The 18866-nt window shown below is 47.9% G+C and overlaps 1 protein-coding gene across 1 annotated transcript; it reads right to left on the reverse strand.

The window, feature by feature from the left end:
* Window positions 1–268: 268 nt before the first annotated feature.
* On the reverse strand, window positions 269–16677 carry LOC104069285 (pinopsin-like; the record flags this gene model as incomplete). Its single annotated transcript, XM_009574102.1, has 2 exons — window positions 269–502; window positions 16349–16677. Coding segments are annotated over 2 exons (563 nt in total), but the record flags the coding sequence as incomplete, so codon positions are not given.
* Between the last annotated feature and the right edge of the window lie 2189 nt (window positions 16678–18866).

Raw genomic sequence — 18866 nt, forward strand, 5'->3', positions numbered from 1 at the left:
TCCTCCACATTTAACTTGCTGTTCATCAAATTGTGTAGTGGAAAGGAAGGACCCATCAATTGCTATTTGGACATGTGGGAAGTTGGTTATCTAACTTCCAAAAGTCCAGACTTGTTAATTAAATTTGCTCCTCATAGCCCTTTTCTGTGCTTCCTTTTCATATGATTTTTCAGTGATGTCACGGATACACTTTTTATTTCCCCTCATTATTTCTTTACTTCTTGCAGACATTGAATCTGAGTAAACATAAGGATAACATTTTACTTACCTGTTTGTTCAGAAATATGTAGATGATGGGGTTGTAGACTGTGCTGCTTTTGGCAAGGATGGATGGGATGATGCTGGCTGCAGGGGTGATGAGACCAGGTTTCCCAAACGTAGCTAGAAGTGCCACAGTTGCATACGGCAGCCAGCAAAGGAGAAAGCAAATTACCATCACCACCACCATGATCAGGATGCGCTGCTCCCGGGTCCGACCCGTCCCTTTATTGAAGCCACTCACCTGGGTGAGAGAGAGGCACAAATACACTATTAGCACTGCGCATACCGGGAGCAGATGATGATGCATGGGAGCTGCTGGAGTGGCCGCACGAGGGGCAGGGTTGGCAGTGTCATCTGAAATGTTGTTGGCTGGAGAAGAGCTGGCCAACGTGGGCAGGGTTTGCATGGTATGTACCCGAAATACGTACATAACAGTTGGAATAGGATTAGCGATAGTGCTGTTCATCTACAATAGCCTCCTCCAGCCTTCTCTAAATCACAGCATTTAATGTGAGTATCTTGGGCAGGAGGGAAAAAGGGGGAACCCGCCCTGGTCTAACTGGCCCTGGAGAACAGTTGGCCCCAGTGCTCCCAGAAGGACTGCTTGTCCGAGTCCTACCAGCAGTGATGGACCCAGCCAAGATGAAATGCTCTGTACCCAGAGGCCACGGGGGCAGGACAGGAGACAGGCAGGAACATGAAGAACAAGGGTTTGAGAGAACTTTCTCCCCTGAATCCATTGGGAAAGTCAGCAGTTGAATTCAGCTGATTTACAACAGGCTCCTTCTCCGGACTTGGGGCTCACGCGTGCTCGTAAGTAAATCATACTGTATATAAATGCCGATGTCTTATGCCTCACCCTTGTTTCTGAGTTTTCAGTATGTTTTGAAAAGTGGATCTTTTACAGATTGTTGTGTAATGCCTGCCCTGCAAAGTGCTGCGGTAAGCACCAGAAACTAAGTATTACAAGCAGTTTTATGGGGAATCCAGCGGAATGTGTTTGTGTGCTGGAAGGCACCTTGAGACTAATTAAAAAACCAAACCAAAACTGTTCGAAAAGTAGAACATATCTGTAATTGCCCGCTGAGGGAACTCTAATACTGAGTACTTTATAAATATCCTGTTAATGTGCAAATGAAATCTTTTATGACACTTCTCTGTGATTTAAAAGAAAAAAAAGTGGTATTTGCCACTAGGCAAATAAAGTTGTTAATCAAAATATTTCCATTAGTGAGAGGTGAATATTTCACTCAGAGACACCCACAGGCATCAGTAGCTCAGATTTATTCACAGACATCTCAGAAAGCTCCCATTTATATTCTTATATTTCATGGAGTTGATACGAATTCTGTGTGACATTTTCCCTGTGTTCAGATTTTTTGGAAGTCTGCCCCAACTTGGTATAAAACTTTACAAGACACTTAGGCTGTGTGATGAAGTAGAAGCAGCTGGATTGGGGCACATGGGTTTGGGGATGGAACTGGCAGAGGAGTTGCATTTTGCATCATGTGCCCTTGATTTTTAGGCTCCTGAGAAGAGGCACTGAAAGACGGCCGGCTGCCAGGGTCCTTTATCCCCACACAAAACCCCAATTTCTTTGTGCCTTCCTGAAACCCTCCTGTCCCCCCTCCCATGCCAGGAGGCACCCGGGGTGGGTGGTGGGTGACGGCTTGCAAGCGGTGCATCTTAAGGAAAACCAAAGCTCCTTTTTTTTTCTATTGATTTCTATTGATTTTAGAAAAAGCAACCCAACAACCTTTTCCTCTTGCTTCAGGTAAGGTCAGAGAAGACAAATGTTTTCTGGATGTTTTCCAGATCAAAATCAGCCTGGTCTGAGGCTGGGCATAGAGGAGGACTCTAGAGGTGTTTCCCATTTAATAACCTTTAGCAGAGCTCCGGTCACAGGGCAGCTGGTGTACTGCTTGGTCTCCACATCTCTCGCTGAATATCCTGATGCTGTGTGACACAGCTGAACGGGGAGAAAAAGCTGCTTTTTGTCACTGGATTGAACACTGACATAAAGCTAGCGGGATATTTCTGATGGTACATGTTCTACAAGCGCAATGCACCCTTCTCAGGCAAACCTATATCGTGTAAACTCTCTTTACAAGTATTTTCTCCTTTCCTAAAAAAAGAAAAGCTTGCAGTTTTCCAACTGATGCTGCCAGGGAATGGCTTCGTGGATAAGCAAGGAAAGGTTTTCATTTCCTTGCCAGCAGTAGGAAATTATTATTTTCATCCTACGAGGCCAGAAAGTTTGAATATCCTCCCCCTTCTGTAATTCTCCTTGAAGCATTTTTGCTTTCAATTACAAGGCTCCCCTGGTCAGCCAAGGAAACCTGAGACCTTGATATTAATATTCAAGGTACACGCAGAAAACTTTTGCAAAACTAAACAAACTCAGCAACCTTGGAGTGTTGCTGGCACATCATCAGCGGGTGGTGACTTGGATATACCACACAACTCCAGGGCTCTGCTGAGACTTTTGATGTTGGATTGACTGCTGTAGATGGACAGAAGCAGAGCTGTGTGATGCTGACAAGTGATGCTGTGCGCTTTTACTGTAATTTTGTCTTGATAACTTCCAGGGAAAGTAAAAGCACAAGTCTGGCCCAGGTAGCTTGTCTGAAGTTGCTGGCCCATAGAGATTGGAAAGTCAGCCCGGGTTGTTTCTGGCTTAGGGCTAATGGCAACACTGCTGCTGCAGGAATTCAGCACAGGGTTACCCTGGCCGTGCACTGAGCTGGTGTATAGTGTCCTTCCCTTCTGGTTTGGTCAAAAATCTAAACCTCAATCTGCTGTGCAGATTAAAAAAAAAAAAAGAATCTCACTATTTCTCTGTAGGTTTTGGTATAGAAAATAGCCATAGAAAATGTGCTTTTATAGCTTTATGTTTTCTTAGCTGGAAATTGAGTCTCTGATTCTCCTCAAAATGATCTTTTCAGTTTTCTAAAATTTATGATGACTCTGTATCACTCATTCCATATGTTGCATGTGTGGTCCAGTGTACCGAGTTAGCAGGATTGGGGGGGGTTCATCTCCAGTGTAGTTGGAGGCCCTGATCACATCTTGCTCTTACAGTGATGTTTTCACATGCTTCCCACAGGTGTTAATTTTTACATGGAAAACTAACAAAAAGGTGAGGAATAGTTGGGAATCTCTGCAAACACCTGCTGTACCCAGTTAAGGTCCTGACCACGTTTCTCCTGGGCTCTGTTCTGCATTCAGCCCCTGCCAAGGGCAGGCAGTAAAGGCTGACGTTGGGAACCACTGCTGGGTAGTGAAAAGCTGGTTTCCCCATGGGCTGGAGTCACACCCCATGACAACTTACCTGAGCAGAAAAAAGGCTGAGGTACTGGAAATGTTACTGTGCATTCATTCTGCATGCAAGCTGTCCTTTTCGCCAGAGAGCTTACCGTAACTGTCTTCACTGTGCCCTTTCCAGCTAAAACTCAGCTGAAGCTTGTTCACAAAGGTGCCAAACACTGAAGGTGCCAATGAAGTATTTAATCCCATACGTTATATAGGCATTTCCCCATTTTAGGGACATGGTTTAGTGGGCATGGTGGTGTTGGGTTGATGGTTGGACTTGATGATCTTAGAGGTCTTTTCCAACCTTAATGATTCTATGATTCTATGATTCTATTTCTATATGAGCTGATGGAATATGCACTCTCTTAATGCACTCAGTTAACGACTTCGGGGGTTTGCTGGATGCTGCAGGAGTTTGTTGTGCTGCCTGTTTGCCTCTGCCTGGGACATTATAAACCATGATGTGCCTGTGCTAGGTATTAACTTCTGCTACTAGACAGGATCCATGGTGGAGATGGCCATGAACAGAGGAGAAGGACAGTCCCTGTGCTGACATCTATCATTTATAGCTAAGTTACTTTATGTTTTCTACTACAGAGAAGCACCTCTAGATGGTGATTCAGCCTGCAGAAGTGATTAATTTGCCTCTTTTTTTTCATCGACCATAACTGGGAACTTGCACATCCATCATCCTAGCGTAGGAGCAGAAATGCTCACAAATACATTGTTTATGTGGTGTGGCACTGGATGTCACGGGCAGGAGAAGGACATGGATGAGAGACTAATGCAACAAACAATAAGAACAGGTTTAAATAGAGGTCACTGTGGACACAGCAAATTCCTGGTTGATATTGCTGATACATACTGTGCAGAAATAACAGAGTCATCACATTGCTAGGAAAGTAAAATATGCGTTTTCAGCAATGGATATGGAAATTGCTCAGTAACATCCAGGACCGGAGAGCACAGCTGAGTATACCCAGGGCTGCCTGGGAGATTTAGCCACGAAGCTCCCACTGGGATTAATTCCTGAATCCCCAGGTTGATCCGAGAATCTCAGCTGAGTGACTGACTATGTTTTCTCTTGTTTTTTGTGAAACCACCATAGTATTTAGAGCTTGGAGAGTTGACAAGGACACTCATGGGACTAGGAGGATGATCCTTGAGAAAAGTTGGAATGAAGGGAGATAGAGGGGGGAAAAAACCTCGACCAAACTGGGTATGCGATGGCCTGAGCACACCAGCTGAAGCCCCTGGGTTATGTATTTCTCTAAAATGGGCAGCAGAGACACCCCTGAGCTGTGGCAGCAGCTGAGCCACCTTCAGACATCACTGCCTGTTCATCAAGAAATAGTGCCTGAGAGCTATGAAATCAGATATACCCGGTTATACTCTGCCCTGGCGAACTAATAGCTGCAGTTACTTGAATACATACTAGAGAACAAGACTATAACCTAATCAAGTTGCAATTAAATTGCATTGCCTGTACATTAGAGGTCAATCCAATTTCTTCTAAAGTGGATGTGAGACTTCCTGATGGTCCCTGCAGATCAACTTGTGCCCTACTTTTAAGAATTGATAAATGTAGGTAGGGGGTTTGCAGTAGATGTGTTGGATGCCTCAGGGGAAACTCTCAGTGTTACTGTGCTGTCTTTCTTGGTTGATGCTCGTAACTCAGGTCAGGAGATCTATGGGCACGCACATCAATACATCTGTGTCTTGCTTGGAAAGAGCTATGAGGAGCTTAAAATGGCATCAGGCGTATCCTGTGCACAAAGCAGGCTGCCAAGGGAGCCTGGGAAGTGGGGACAGGAGGTTCCAGAGTCCATGAGACCTCTTGGCATGAGAATAGCCTACCTCTGCAAGCATGGGCTTGCTCAGCAAAGTCTGAGCAAAAAGAAATGGAAGCCCAGCAGAAAGCTTCAAACAGTAAGTCAACAGGGTGCTTACAAAAAGGAAAGAAGTTAGCCTCGGAAGCTATTGCTGGGGCTTAATGAGAATTTCCTTGAAGCTCTGAAACGGTGGGCAGTGATATGGTGGCTCATGGTCTCTCCTAATAACAAAAGAAGTTTTGCTTGGAGAGGAAATACAGATGTTTATCAAGGAAAATAAATGGCGCGTGCTACCATCCAGAAACATTGCAAGATCGGGTTAGATTTTATTTCTAAGGAAGTTTTTCTATCCCTCCTAACAGCCGAGTCTTTGTATTATGCTTAGAAGTTTCTCACTGCAATCATAAAACCTAGAAACATGTTACCCACCTTCATAATGAAAATATTTTCATAGAATCTTTGATTCAGAGCTTAGGCTTTCTTAAAATTCCCGTGCATTCAGCGCCTTGTCATGAAAACAAGAGTGAGAAAAGCAAATTGCCAACTTTGTGTTACATTTCCGTTTTAATGCTCGTCCATGAGAGGAGCTTTGCTCCTGGCAGACCTTGTGCTTTTACTCCACAAAACAGATTTTACATCGGTGAAACAGGTTTGAACCCAAGAGGTCGGACTGCAGCACAGCACAGGGAGAGATGGGGAAGAACAAAGCAGGAGACAGGACTGAAAATGACTTGAGGCAAGAAGCAGCAACAATACTGGTTCATCACTTGGAAACTTCTGCCTCCCAGACTTCCTAGCGTGCTGCTTACCTGGTCTAGGTCTAGTAAATTAACATATTGTGAGGCTTAGCAGTACCATTGTTCTGATGACAAAAACCCAAATTCCTTCATCTCAGTCAAAGACGAACCTTTTCTAGTGCCCCTCGTGCAATGCCAACTAAGCAAGGTCCCAGCTGGTTGGGCTTGGTGGGGTCCAGGTCTTCCCTATGTGCAAGAGAGCACTTACTAAGCCCCTCTGAGATTTTTATCTCTCTCTCTCTCTATGTATTTCTGCATGCTAGTTTTTTTGGGTGTGTGTAATTCCTTGTAGAAGCTGTGAAATGGAAGAGGTTTATCAATCTCTGAAAGTCCCAGGAAAGGCACCTCCTTTTTCTGCAGGGACGAGCAGAGCTTCCCCACTCTGCCTTCGGGGATGTCGGAAGGCTCTTCTGGCTCCTGCTGCAGCCCGAGCAAAGCAGAGCTGGCGGTGGGGAGCCGAGATGGAAACTGATTTAAAATAGTTAGTATTAGTTTCAGGAGAGAATTGGGAATTATTCTCAAGGTTGGGAAACCTTCCTCAGGACTTCCAGGAAGGAAGCAAGCGTGTCTGCAGGTGGCGGGTGGAGGGCTGCGAGACTCTCGCAGTAGCAGTTGCACGTTTCTCCCGTGACCACAGCATTCTTGGCGCTTGGTTTCTTGCCTGGGACTAAGAGTAATTTTATGGATAATGGAACACCTTATGCACAGGGAGGAATGAAATATCTGTAAGAAATTGCTTTTGCCTCAAACCGCTAATTAATTTCAACCAGAATTCCATCCTTTTTTCGCAAAAGAGATGTAGCCTGAGGGAGCTGAGCCTCGTGTTTGGATTCACTTAGGAGGTGCTGTGCTTTCCCTGCTCGAGGTTTCTGGTCTCACCTACACTGCCCCTGTACCCACTTCTTGCCCAAGCAGAGATTCAAGAGCGAATGTCTATGAATTACGCAGCTAAGAGATCCACCCTCTCTTCTGAGGGCATGTGAAAATGCGAAGAAATCTTCAACCAGATGAATACTTTTTTATTATTGACGCTTGATAACAGTCCACGTAAGTGATCTGTTTTCCAGCCAAACATTTCCTTTTCCCCTGCCTTTTTCCGATGCTGTTTTACCTTTCACTCCTCAGTTATTGAGGCACAGTTTGGGCTGACCTGAGCATCCCATCGCTTCCGGGGTGCTGTAGAGACCTCTGCCTCACTCGGCTGTGCTACAGCGGAAGGGAACCAGATGACAAATGTTATGACTATTCATGACGTGCAGAATGTCTTGTGCTCCCAAATCCCACTAATGCTTATGCATCAAGTTGTATTTAAAAACACACAACTTCAACCCTAAATGCAGTATATGTTCATATACCTTACTGAGTTGGGTTTACGCCAGAATATCCCAAGTTTGCCCGTTCATACGGAGAGGACACTAACAGCTCCCTTTTGGTGGGTCCAAATAAAACTTTTCACCCTCAGGCCGTGCTCTCGGTGCTGCCCAGCTCTAAGAGTCGGGTGAAGATTTGCCTCCGCAAATCGTTTTTTTTCCAATAAATGAAGGCTGTGGAAAATCTCCCATGGTAAGTGTATTAACAAGAATGATACTGTGGAAATTTGGCCAAAAGCACTTAAAGCTGGCCGTAACCAAAAGAAGGAGGTCTTGGGCTGTGTCCCTTTGGAAGGGGATCACACAGCCCCTGCAGGGACCTTCATTGCGCGGGCAGAGGGACCTGGCCCCACCATTACTGGTTGCTTTCTGGAAGCTGCGGTTTCCAATATTAATGCAGACCTCTGCCAAAGCTTATAGGGAGGCAAGAGGGGAGAGAAGAAGAAATCCATTTCCATCCGCTGTGCTGACGTCTTTCACCTCTGCTGTAGTAATTTTTCTCATCTCTGAGAGGGCTTGGAAGGTGCCAGATAGTAAGGGCCTTGTGCTGTGCAAGGGAGGGAGCTCTGTGGCTCGGACATGCCCTCGAAGTGCTCACAGCATCCTCTCGCCCTCACCTCTGTCCTCACAAGGGTGGACCACATGATTTAAGATTAAAATTTAAATCTAAATTCAGTTCCTCACTTGCCTTAATAAACATAGAGGGCTCCATAACTGCAAGGAGAGGTCTTGTAATCACTTAAAGGGATTAATTATTCATTTTAAATATCAGAATATTGAAATAATTCATCGTGGTTGATGTTTGCAAAAGCTCGAGTACCAAGTGCGGGCACGGTGCAGCGCTGCTGGGAGGTTTCTGGGTTCTAAGCATTGCCTCGTCCTTCTCCTGTTGAGTTTCTGTAACACAGCGGGTGTCCTTCTAGGCTTTGGGGCGCTTAACTCTGTAAAGCAGAAAATATTTACAGTTCGAAGGAAGCATGTCCTTTGGAGTTCTTAATCTGCATAGCACATCTGTCAGTGAGAATGAATATTAAAATACTTCAGCACTACTTATGTTCACACTGGTTTGGTTGCCCTCCTTCTGCATCTTTCTTTGATGCTTTAATCAGTAATGACTGTGATGATAGCAAATTCTTCTCATTGAGAGTGGAGGTTTTCTCAAACTTTATGTGATTTCTAGATATAAAATCAAATATTAGCAGAATAGGAGCCTCAGTATATGTTCACCCAAGACTGTCCAGAGTGTCCTTGGGCTGTCCAGGTGGGCAGGGTCAGTCCTGGCACCCAGTAAAGCCCAGACCTGGTGGCTGCTGCCAGCCATGAGGAAGGGTGTCCTTGTGCCTCCCCTTCCAGGGGAGCGGGAGACGCTGCACTGGTCTCCCAAAGAGCACAGGCAGTAGCTGCGCTCCAAGATGGGTGTATTTTAAAAGCAAATTAATGGAATTAGTGCTAATGTATGTGATAACAGCCAAGTATATCTGTATAGCAGCTCTATGCCGATGCGCACTCTTAAGTGGGACCTTTGCAATTGCAGGATGTCTCAGAGAAGACTCTCGAGCTCCTCTGTGTGGAGTGTTTGCAGTGCTGAACCTCTTCTCCTAGGGAAGAGGGAGCCCTCTCTGTGAATCCAGAGAGCTGGTGAAGTGGTGGTGCGTCTGTTGTGTCTTCCAGGACACTCAGGTACAGTATTTGATCATTTGGGGGTGAAACCTGGCTGCTGTCATGGAAAACCCATGCTGTTTGTGGTAGACCTGCATTAGGCTTGAAATGGTTCCGCGCTCCGGGTTAGCGGTTTGCTCTCTTTTCAGTTCCCTGTGGATCTACCCGTAGTTGTCTGAGCTCGAAGAGCACGTGGGAGCCCCTTCGGGTGCAGGCTTACTGTCAGGGCAGGGGGGGAGGTCAGTCACCAACTTGAATTTTTGTGATATTTTTCTCTGCCAAGCCTAGAAGATCAGTCATTAGACAGAGGACTGATGGGTGAGGGGGTTTCTCCCAAGGCACCTGCTAATGAGAGGTACTTTGCACTTGCCATGCTGACTTAGGGGGATTTTAACCAGTGCTTCAAGGACTGCTGCGAGGGCTGCTTCTGTAGAGAGAGATAGGAGAGGTTCACTCATTTGCTGAGCCTCCTCGTTAATTTTTGTTTTGCCTGGTGATAAAATGACTTAGTTCTGGGGGCAGATTTCTCCCTTCTCTTCCCCACAGCACGCTTTCCCTGCAGGTTAGACGGTGGTGGGGTGAAACCCCGGGCAGGGATGGGGCAGAGAATAGGACGGACAGAAGTGCTGCCTGGTAGGTAGCACAGCAAGGGATGCGGGCCCCGCAGTCCTGCCGTACACGAGAGTATCACGAAGAGCCGGTGGAGAAGGAAAACGTGGTGGTGACTGCGCTCTGGGAAGCAGGAAAGCGCAGCTCAGCCTGCGGGGCACGGCTGCTCCCTGCTATCCTGCGGCGTGAACCTGCTGTGCGAAACTTAGCTTCCCTAACTGCAAATGCTTGAACGCTTCGCTTCTGAGCTTTTGAAGCACCTGCTGAAAAATATTTGAGCTAGAGGGAAAAAAAAAAAAAGGTTCACAGCTGCTTTGTTTTCAATGAGAAAAATCGTTAGTGTGTTCATCAGGGAAGTGACTGCTGTTGGACTAATCTCCGCTGCACACCGAGACAGTGGCAGAGCGCCAGGTATGTCCCCTGCAGCTCTCTGGAGCAGCCGAGGACAGTCACTGTGCCCTCCTTCAAAACAAGTCCTGTGGGGAATCGCAGTACCCGGGGGTGGAAGTGTTGCCCCTTGCTTCAGAGCCACCATGTGGCCTGATGCCCTTGTTGTACCTATATTTTGTGTTCACGTAGACATCTGATCTTCCAGTGCCCACAGTTATTGCTGCTAATGGAAGAGCTCCTCCAGCTCTGAGAAGGAACACTTATCGCAGGGGAGAGACGAACCAAGTATGAGCAGCTCTAACGATGAACCAAGTATGAGCAGCTCTAATGACCAGAGCTCCCGCTCCCATTCAAGTGGGAAAATACAAAAGCATCCCACAGTTGTGTTTTCACTAGGATTGAAGTCAAATGAAGCAAAGAAAAACAATTCCTTGTTTATTTTGTGCGTGGGTGGATTTTCTTGTTTCTAAAGGCGATCGCTCTCCTCAGTCACCGGGGCTGCACTGTTACTGCAGGCTCCTCTGGGTTCAGCTGCCTTAAGACTGATTGCTCTTATCTGGCACCTGAAGTGTTTCAGTGCTTAAGCTGTAATGCTTCCTGCCTTTGGGAATGTGTTTGTCTCACATTCCCAGTTCAGTCTCAATTTGTTCTGGGTAAGCACTGCAGCAGCATTAATAATTGTCTAGATAAATGCTTGAGGACCGGTGCAATTACTCTTTAAGTGGAAGGGAATTGCTGGCAAACAGTGCTGCTCTCCCCCATTTTCCTCTGCCCAAGCTGTATGAAACTATTACCCCAACATTAGAAACGGTTGGATTAATTAATGAAATCAATATGTAACACATTGAATGCCTTGCTACATTTTTTTCCCTTTCCATAACACTTGAGGAACCAAGAGGGCAGAGGTCTGATGGAAAGCATGCCTAGGTCCTGGCTTTTCCTGCCTTGCTTGTGATTACCCCTGGGGCGAGGGGGCTCAGAGGGCCCTGCAGCGGGTGGTGAGGACGGTACACGCCTGGATATGCTTTAAGAGCCCACATGTGATTATTTCCACAGCGTAGTCCCCGACACGCCGTTGGTCCACGTAGCCAGCATGCCTGGGAGGTGCTGGGAGAAGCAAACCTCGCTTGGGGCTGTGCTCTGCCCGCTCGCCCTCCCCATGCCAACGGGCCAGCGTGTGCGTTGGCATGGGTGCCATGGCTTTGGGCATGAATGTCCCCATGGGCCGCTGGTGCTGGGTACCTGTCCCCTGGCTGGCATGCCAGTGCCAGCTGGAGAACAGGAGATGGGGCTGCAGCCCTGCCGGAGAACCTGACCTCTCACGGGCTTTGCTGCTTCTCTTTTTCTCTCTGCGAGGAAGGATGCTCTGGCGGGGTGGGACAAGAAGGGGAACGGAAAGGCTGGAAACTGGTCAGATTTGGAGTCTGAGGTGAAAGAGCTGCTGAACCTCCCTTAAACCTCAGGAGCTTTGCATCACTGCGCTTACGGTAGTTTTATGCTGATGTAACTCAACCCAGGGCAGGAGTCTGTGCGGAAGAGCAGAGTATTGAGCCCATGTACTAATTTGCAAGGATGAACCACAGTCAGTAAGTTGGAGGCAGGACTTCAGATTCATTTGTCAAGGAGATGACAGAAGAGTAGCCTGTCAGTGAATTAAGGAAAAAAAAAATCCACGCTGTAATATAGTGATATAAAAGCTGGAATTGATTATATTTGCATTCTGACAATTCATGTGAGAGGACTCTGCCAAGCTTGTCAAAGACTCTAAATAATGACTTTTTAACTCCTGTGCTCAACAAATCATTTATCTGTTTCCAACAAGTATTTTTAAGGTCTCACGTGCTGACTACAGCTATTCTGAAACCTAGCAGAACGATTGTCTCCTGCAAGTTTCATGGATGCAATGGGGGAATCGCTGCCCATTTGTTGCTTTCAGTGAGCCGGTTATTTCCAACAGGGCACTTAGGTTGCAGACCACATTTGACGAGACAGTTTACCCAAGCAGGTATGTACTTGGCATCTTTACACCCCATGCCTTGGGTTGGGCACGCTGGTGAAACCCAGGCATGGCCATAAAGATATCTTGCTTCTCCGGGACATCCAAGAGCTCAGGTTGAACCAGATACTGGCTATGAAGTACTTGTACTAGAATGAATCTCAAACTATTGTTTTCGGTAGCCCATGAGTGGTTTGCATCGCCAAAGTTGTCTTTGAGAGACTTGTCCATGTGCACTGTTTCTGCTGGCTACAACGGTTTTGAAGCAGTAAAATAATAGACACGACTGACTTTTCAAACCAGCTCGGGTATTTGGATGGAGGACGCATCCAGCTTTTCTGCGCTGCCCAGCTTCATGTCCCAGAGGGTCTCCCCAGCTGCGAGCAGCCGCCTGCGTGCTTCACCCTGAGCACTGAAATGGGTTAGCCCGACGTCCTCTAACCCTGCTTGGGCTCCTGGGACCTCCTAGGGCACCGGGCTATGCAAAATAAGAAGCGGTTGTTGGATTTGCTTTTCAGCTTCTTGCAGCCTGCTCAGGGCTGGTTGCCGGCTGTCTCCCAGGCTCCATTTCCCTTCCGTCATTTTTGTGAACTTCTAATTCGATCTGAGCTGAGGGATTACAGCTTCCCTGCTGTGGCATGTAGTGTGGCTGAGATCCTGTGTGCTCACCTGAAGCTACATACTCAGCTATAAGGGAAATAACATGCTCTTGAGACTCTGCTAACAAAACTAAGGCAATTAGAAAGCAGCCTTGTTCTTTGCAGCTAACCCCACTGGGCAGGTTTCCGCTAGCAGCTCTGTTACGGGAATGGGACCGGCCACGGGAGGCAAAGCCGGCTCTTGCCATCCCGCCAAGGCGCTGCGGTGAAGCCCTGCGTGCAGGAACCTCAGGAAGGAGAGGTAAACCCTCGCACACGGCTGTCTGCCACCGCACTACTTCATCGTGCTTTTGCAGCGCGACAGCCTCCTCCCGGGTAAAGCAGCTGCCTTTGCCTTCCCCTGGGTCCCGCACAGTGCTTCACAGGGCAGGGACGAAATCGCTACGAAAACAGAAAGACTTCTCAGAAAGGAGATAATTAAGAGGAAAGCTCAATGTGTTTGGAAACCTAAATACCTCTCATTTTCTAATGGTTGTTTTCAGTATTCAGATTTATTGTCAACAGCGTACTGTAATATGTTCAAGCTCCTTTGGTATTCATTTGAAATGGCTCAGGGCGAACCCTTCCCTCTGGCTGTTGCCTGCCAGCCTCTAATGAGACCTGGGGGCAAAAATGGGTCCTCTCTTGGTGGTGACAAGTTTCTTCAGGTTTAAGGAAACTGTGAGCTTGAAGCAAGACAGTAGGATCTGTCAGCACAGGAGAGTATGAGCCTGGACTGATTTCCAAGACTTTAAGCATCCCTGCATACCTCCTGTGATGGCAATCATGTCAGAAACCGGAGCATGAAAATACAAATGTCAAGCGAAAGGATATAATTTTTCATGCCTGGCTGAAACCAAACACCCTGATCTCCCACTACAATTTTACTCCTGTACGTGGTGCAGATAACCTCAGTTAAGAGAAGGTATTCACGGCAGGAGTTGAAAGCACGATAAAAGGCTTACAGAGTATTGCCTGTAATTTGGGATCTTCTAAAAGCACAAATGTCTGGTGTTCAATTCCTTAAATATTTCGCTTGCATGTGAAGCTTATTTTGTTCAGTCTTCTTTTCCTCCCTCTTACACACACCAGGGATTGTGCTGCTTCTGCACCTTGCTGCCGTGGGGGAAGCTGGCCGGCAGTGCACCGGCCGGGAGAAGCCCGTGGCGGCGATGGGCTCGCTGCCCCTGCAGAGCCCCTGCCTCCCGGCTTCCCCGTGCTCTCCAGCTTCCCGAAGGAGCTCCGCAGCACCCAGCCCTCTGTGCTTGGCTGTGCCCAGGCGTGTCTGGCAGCACCGTCCGGTTTTGACTTTCCCTCTTCGTGGAACCCCCCCTTTCTGGAAGGATTACCCGGATCCAGACGGAGGTGTGTGTCTGGCAAATCTTCTCCTGCACGCTGGGGCTTCAGGAGCCCCATCCCGCAGGGTCATGCAACAAATACAACATGTCGCCTGCGCAGACTTTGCACAAACTGCAGAAAAATGGCTCTTCCCCTTCTGAGAATAATTTTCATGTTATTTCCCATAATGTTTGCCATGTTTTGGGGTCCCTGCAGGACCAGACAGCCCAGGAAAGACAGCTCCTGACCTTCACACTCGTCACCTATGATGAAGGGTGCAATAGCCCCTTGCCCCCACCCTGTCCCCTTTCCATGCCACTGCGGTCACTGGAGGACCAGTTCATATCACTGAAGGGGTTCCAGCAGTCGCTGGGTTTGCAGAGGGCTCTGCTAAAGCTGCCGAGTCCTGCTGCCACCTGAACTGGTGACATACTAATGCTCACCTTGATGAGAGTGTCCAAAGCTGTCCTGAAGACAGATAGCTCTCCGGGGCCTAAAATTCACTTGTTATGTGATGGATGCATCAGTGGGAAGAGTATTTAATATGAAAACTTACACCCTCAGTGCTCCCACCTAGGTGCAGCCCCCGCAGAAATAAAGACTCTGTCTACCAACGTATCGGACGGCACAACCTTCCCGCAGGGAACAACTCTCGGTCCAAGTTTTCTTGCTGTTTCTTGCCCGTGGAGGAGCTTTGGAGAGGCAGAGCCTCTCCTGCAGGCACTACCTGCTTCAGCCTTGGCTGCTGTGACTGGCTTGCAAGAAGCAGCACCTCTAAACCAGTTTTTGTAGCTTCAAAAGATGGAAAAAACAGAGTCCCGTGAGAGCCGGCCCCCCGCCTGCACGCAGGGGACAGTCTGTGGTGGCGCAGGAGCAGCCGCCGTTCACAGCAAAGGGTGTCCAAAGAGGACTGAGCTCGCCATCAGGGGAACGAAAGGTATTTGTAATGAGACAACGGGCTGGGAAAGGCTGAGAAGGATTAACTCAAACATCTCCACTGATTTGATTTAATTCTGCCCACAGTCCCAGAGCAATAATAAGCTTAAGTTAAATGTTTACATCTGCAAATGTGGCTCATGGAGTGATTTTATCTAATGCTCTCTTATCTGTCAGGCGCTCGCTGCACGAGCTGAGACAAATCCAGATCTTGTAGCACTGATGGAGCTCGTGCCCAGCCTGGGGTGGGCTCCCAGGGCTCGCTTTGTGCCAGGGGAGAGCGGGTGGCCTGGCCTGAGCTGCCTGGTCCTTGCCTGCCCGGTTCTTGCCTAGCCGCAGGCTGGTGCCTGCCAGAGGGGCTGCCACGCTCAGGGTCCCCTCCCAGCGTCGCCATGCCATGGGCGGGCAGCGCTGTGCATCGCTCCCTCGGACTCATGGCTAAATGCAGATGCTACTCACAAAAAAACAAAAACTTGTGCATCCGCATTTCCAGCTGCCAGACGGGGCAGCCCTGACAGTGTTCCGTACCAAACACCGCATTGGGTGGGTTAGCGCTATTAAAAGCAAGTATCTTTTATTTTGGGAATAGATTAATGGCTCATGGTCATTTATGGATTGGCTTTGTTTTGTGTGCAAGGGGTAAGCTTCATGCCACGGGACTGCCTTACAGTTTGTATTGGCTAAACTCCAGCTTCTTGCTTTGCCTGGATCCTGCCAGCAGCTGGATTATATATGACTCTTCTTTCTAGCACCCTTTTTTGCAGGGTTCACTCTTATGCTTTCAGAGAAGAAACGCTGATCTTCTGAAATCACAGCTCCCACTCCCTCCACTGATCGTGCAGCCTCTGAACCTGCAGGTGCTGCTCACCTCTCCATAGGCTTGCTGCAGTTTAAGTCCTAGGACCAATCTCATCAAGGTAGGTAAGTCCCTCCTAGTTTTAATTAGGGGTAATTGGGAGTATCTCAAGTGGCCTGGCAAGCTTCCCTCATCTGCGAAGCTGTCATAGGGACTTCCAGCTGCTCACACTTGAGTGTGACTTTGAAAGCCCTGGTAGACTGGAGGCTGTCACCAAGACAGTCACAGGACAGCTAGTTTCCAAGGGTGGCAGCACATCTGACAGCAGAGAAGTTATAAAGGTAGAAAATGGTGGTCACTGGTTTCTGCTTGGTTTGGGGTCACCATAAAAAGGCAGTTGAGGAATCTGCTTACCTGCCTTATTGCGCACAGCAGCTTCCCGTACGAATAAACAATAATGACAAAAGGGATTACAAGGCAAAAGATGAAAAGACATACGACGTAGGACGCGTTGTTAGCGTCCTTTGAATGCCAGTTCACGGAGCACGTTGTCCCTGGTCCTTCTGGCCCGTAACTGCTCCAGCCGAAAAGAGGGGGTGCAGTCCAGACCAAGGAGTACGTCCAGGACAGGACGATGCCTGTCCATGTTTTCCTGTAGTTTGTGGTATCGGCCTCTGTTGTTCCCGTCATGGTGCAGTAACGTTCGTAAGAAAGTACTGCCAGGGAGATGAGGGAGACGATGCCTGTATCAAAACATACATTTGTATTAGCAGAAATGGCTGGATTAAGGCTTTGATCTAACTCCCAAAGCGATACTTCAAGCTAAAGACGAGGCGGATGGCAGTGGCTTTGGAAACCTGGTGGGCAAGGACTGGGGACTGTCCCCTTAAGAGCGAGAGGTGCTGAGAGCCTGACCTCGCTCACCGAGAGCTGGGGAGTCTTTAAACACGTGTCCAGCCAAAGCAAGTCTGTTATAAATGCTGACTGATAATTAAGCACATCTGTCTGCACGTATACATACGTGTGTGTGTGACCTGCAGCAAAATCCTGGTTTCTCTATCGGATTTGGTGTTGGTGCACCTGTAAGACTTAAGGATTGAAGAGAAATAGCTATATTTGCCCAAAGTTCAGGGCTTATCCAGCTTCACAGCCTGCCTTAAGCATCACTGCTTCTGCCTGAAATGATAACATTGGCTCTTTGCTTCCTGGGATTTATGCTTTCTCCTAGATATCTCTTTTTTCTCCCCTGCAGGAAAGATGTGTGAGGAACAATAAAGGTCCATGCCCATCCTCTGATCTCTTCACACAACCTTCCCTGTCCTTGCCCTCTACCCAGACGTTATGGTCCTCAGGCACTTCTTGGATGTTTTCATACAGCCATATGTGCTGTGCTGGCATTCTCACAACGAAATGCATGTGAGCAAGGGCAGACATTGCAGAGCAACAGAAGTGACTTGACTTTAGAAATTTCAGTTGTTGGAGAGAAAAGATGGTTCTGTGAAAGTGGGAAGGGGGTGTGTGTCACCGGAGGAACCCGCTCAAATAAATCTCCCGGTGAGAGCCCAGAGAGCTTTCCTTGCAGAGCGCCTGTCACTCCCAAGGAAACCACAAAGTCAAAATAAAGATCTGTGTCTCCCAGTGTTAGACCAGAAAAAGCAGAAAGAGCGTAAGGGACGCAAGCGCTTTGTTGCTCGGGTTTGAAACCTAACCTGATTCCAAGGGCAAGAATTGCAGCTCATTAAAGCAATGCTTTTCATATTTAAAGCATGAGGACAACTTTAATAGTCAGCAAAAATCCAAATCCTCTTTACAGGGCAAGGCACCTCTTCTGAGACGCGGAAAATGAGAGATGCCCTCTGTCTCTGCCAGCTCAAAAGTGCAGCAGTCTGAACCCTCCCTCGGGGAAGCGCAGCCCCCCAGGTTTTTCATACGGATTTATTGCTGTGCAGTAACGAAGAAATGTAGATTAAAATAATGTCATGAAGCCCACTGTGCCAGCAAGTGCCCTGGTGTGCCTCAGCACGGCTGTGCAGGGTGCGGGTGGCTCCTGAGCCCTTGCAGAGACATTTATGGGTCTCTTGCAACTGGGGTACTGTCAGCAGATACAAATGGGGCGAGAAAACCCCTTAGCAGCAAATCAAAGATTTCTGCTACATACAGTAATGGGGGGGGGCTTGTAATTTCTAATGCTGACATTAGAGTTTGTGATTTTCCCCCCCACCTCTCAGCCTGCATTTTGGAAGTGATGCCTTGATGATCTTAGAGGTCTTTTCCAACCTTAATGATTCTATGATTCTATGATTCTATGCCGGCAGGTACAACTGGATATAGCTGGAGCGGCTGGTTAATGCTGACATACTCTGTTTCAACTTTCCTTGGCATGTAAAGGTTTTACATACACAAAACTGCCTTGCTACCCTGTATAACTTTATCAGGGAGAGAGGTGGCAGCAAACATCTAAACCGCTGCTGCAAATGTGTCTTTAGAGCGGGTGAGTGGTGTGAATGTCTCTTAAAGTAGCGGTGTGCAGCCTGGATGCAATGCTAAGCTGTTTTCCTCTGGTTGTTCAGGTCTGTCGCTGTTACTCTCTCACTGCTAGCAGAGCGACGACTCTACTGGTAAAGCTTCTGACCTGTACGAGTGCGAGCTGTGGGACAGCCCCACTGATGTGTGTTGGTGTCTGTGCTGTTAAACAGGCTGGGGGAGATTTTCAGCTTGAAAATATGAGATATTGTTAAACTTAGCTCAAAGCGACATTGCTCTAAACTACTGTTTCTATACCTTAGGAAACACAGCAGAGCAGGGAGGGCGATGCAGGGGCAGGTCTGCGTACCTGCTGCCCCACAGCCCCCTTGCCGTCTCCACCGCAGCGTGGGTCTCCCCCCACGTGCCTGGCTCGCAGGCGAGGAAGGGGCTGGGTAAAGGCAGAGGG

The sequence above is a fragment of the Fulmarus glacialis genome, unplaced genomic scaffold (genome assembly GCF_000690835.1).
Source record: "Fulmarus glacialis isolate BGI_N327 unplaced genomic scaffold, ASM69083v1 scaffold46713, whole genome shotgun sequence".
Classification (NCBI taxonomy): Eukaryota; Metazoa; Chordata; class Aves; order Procellariiformes; family Procellariidae; genus Fulmarus; species Fulmarus glacialis.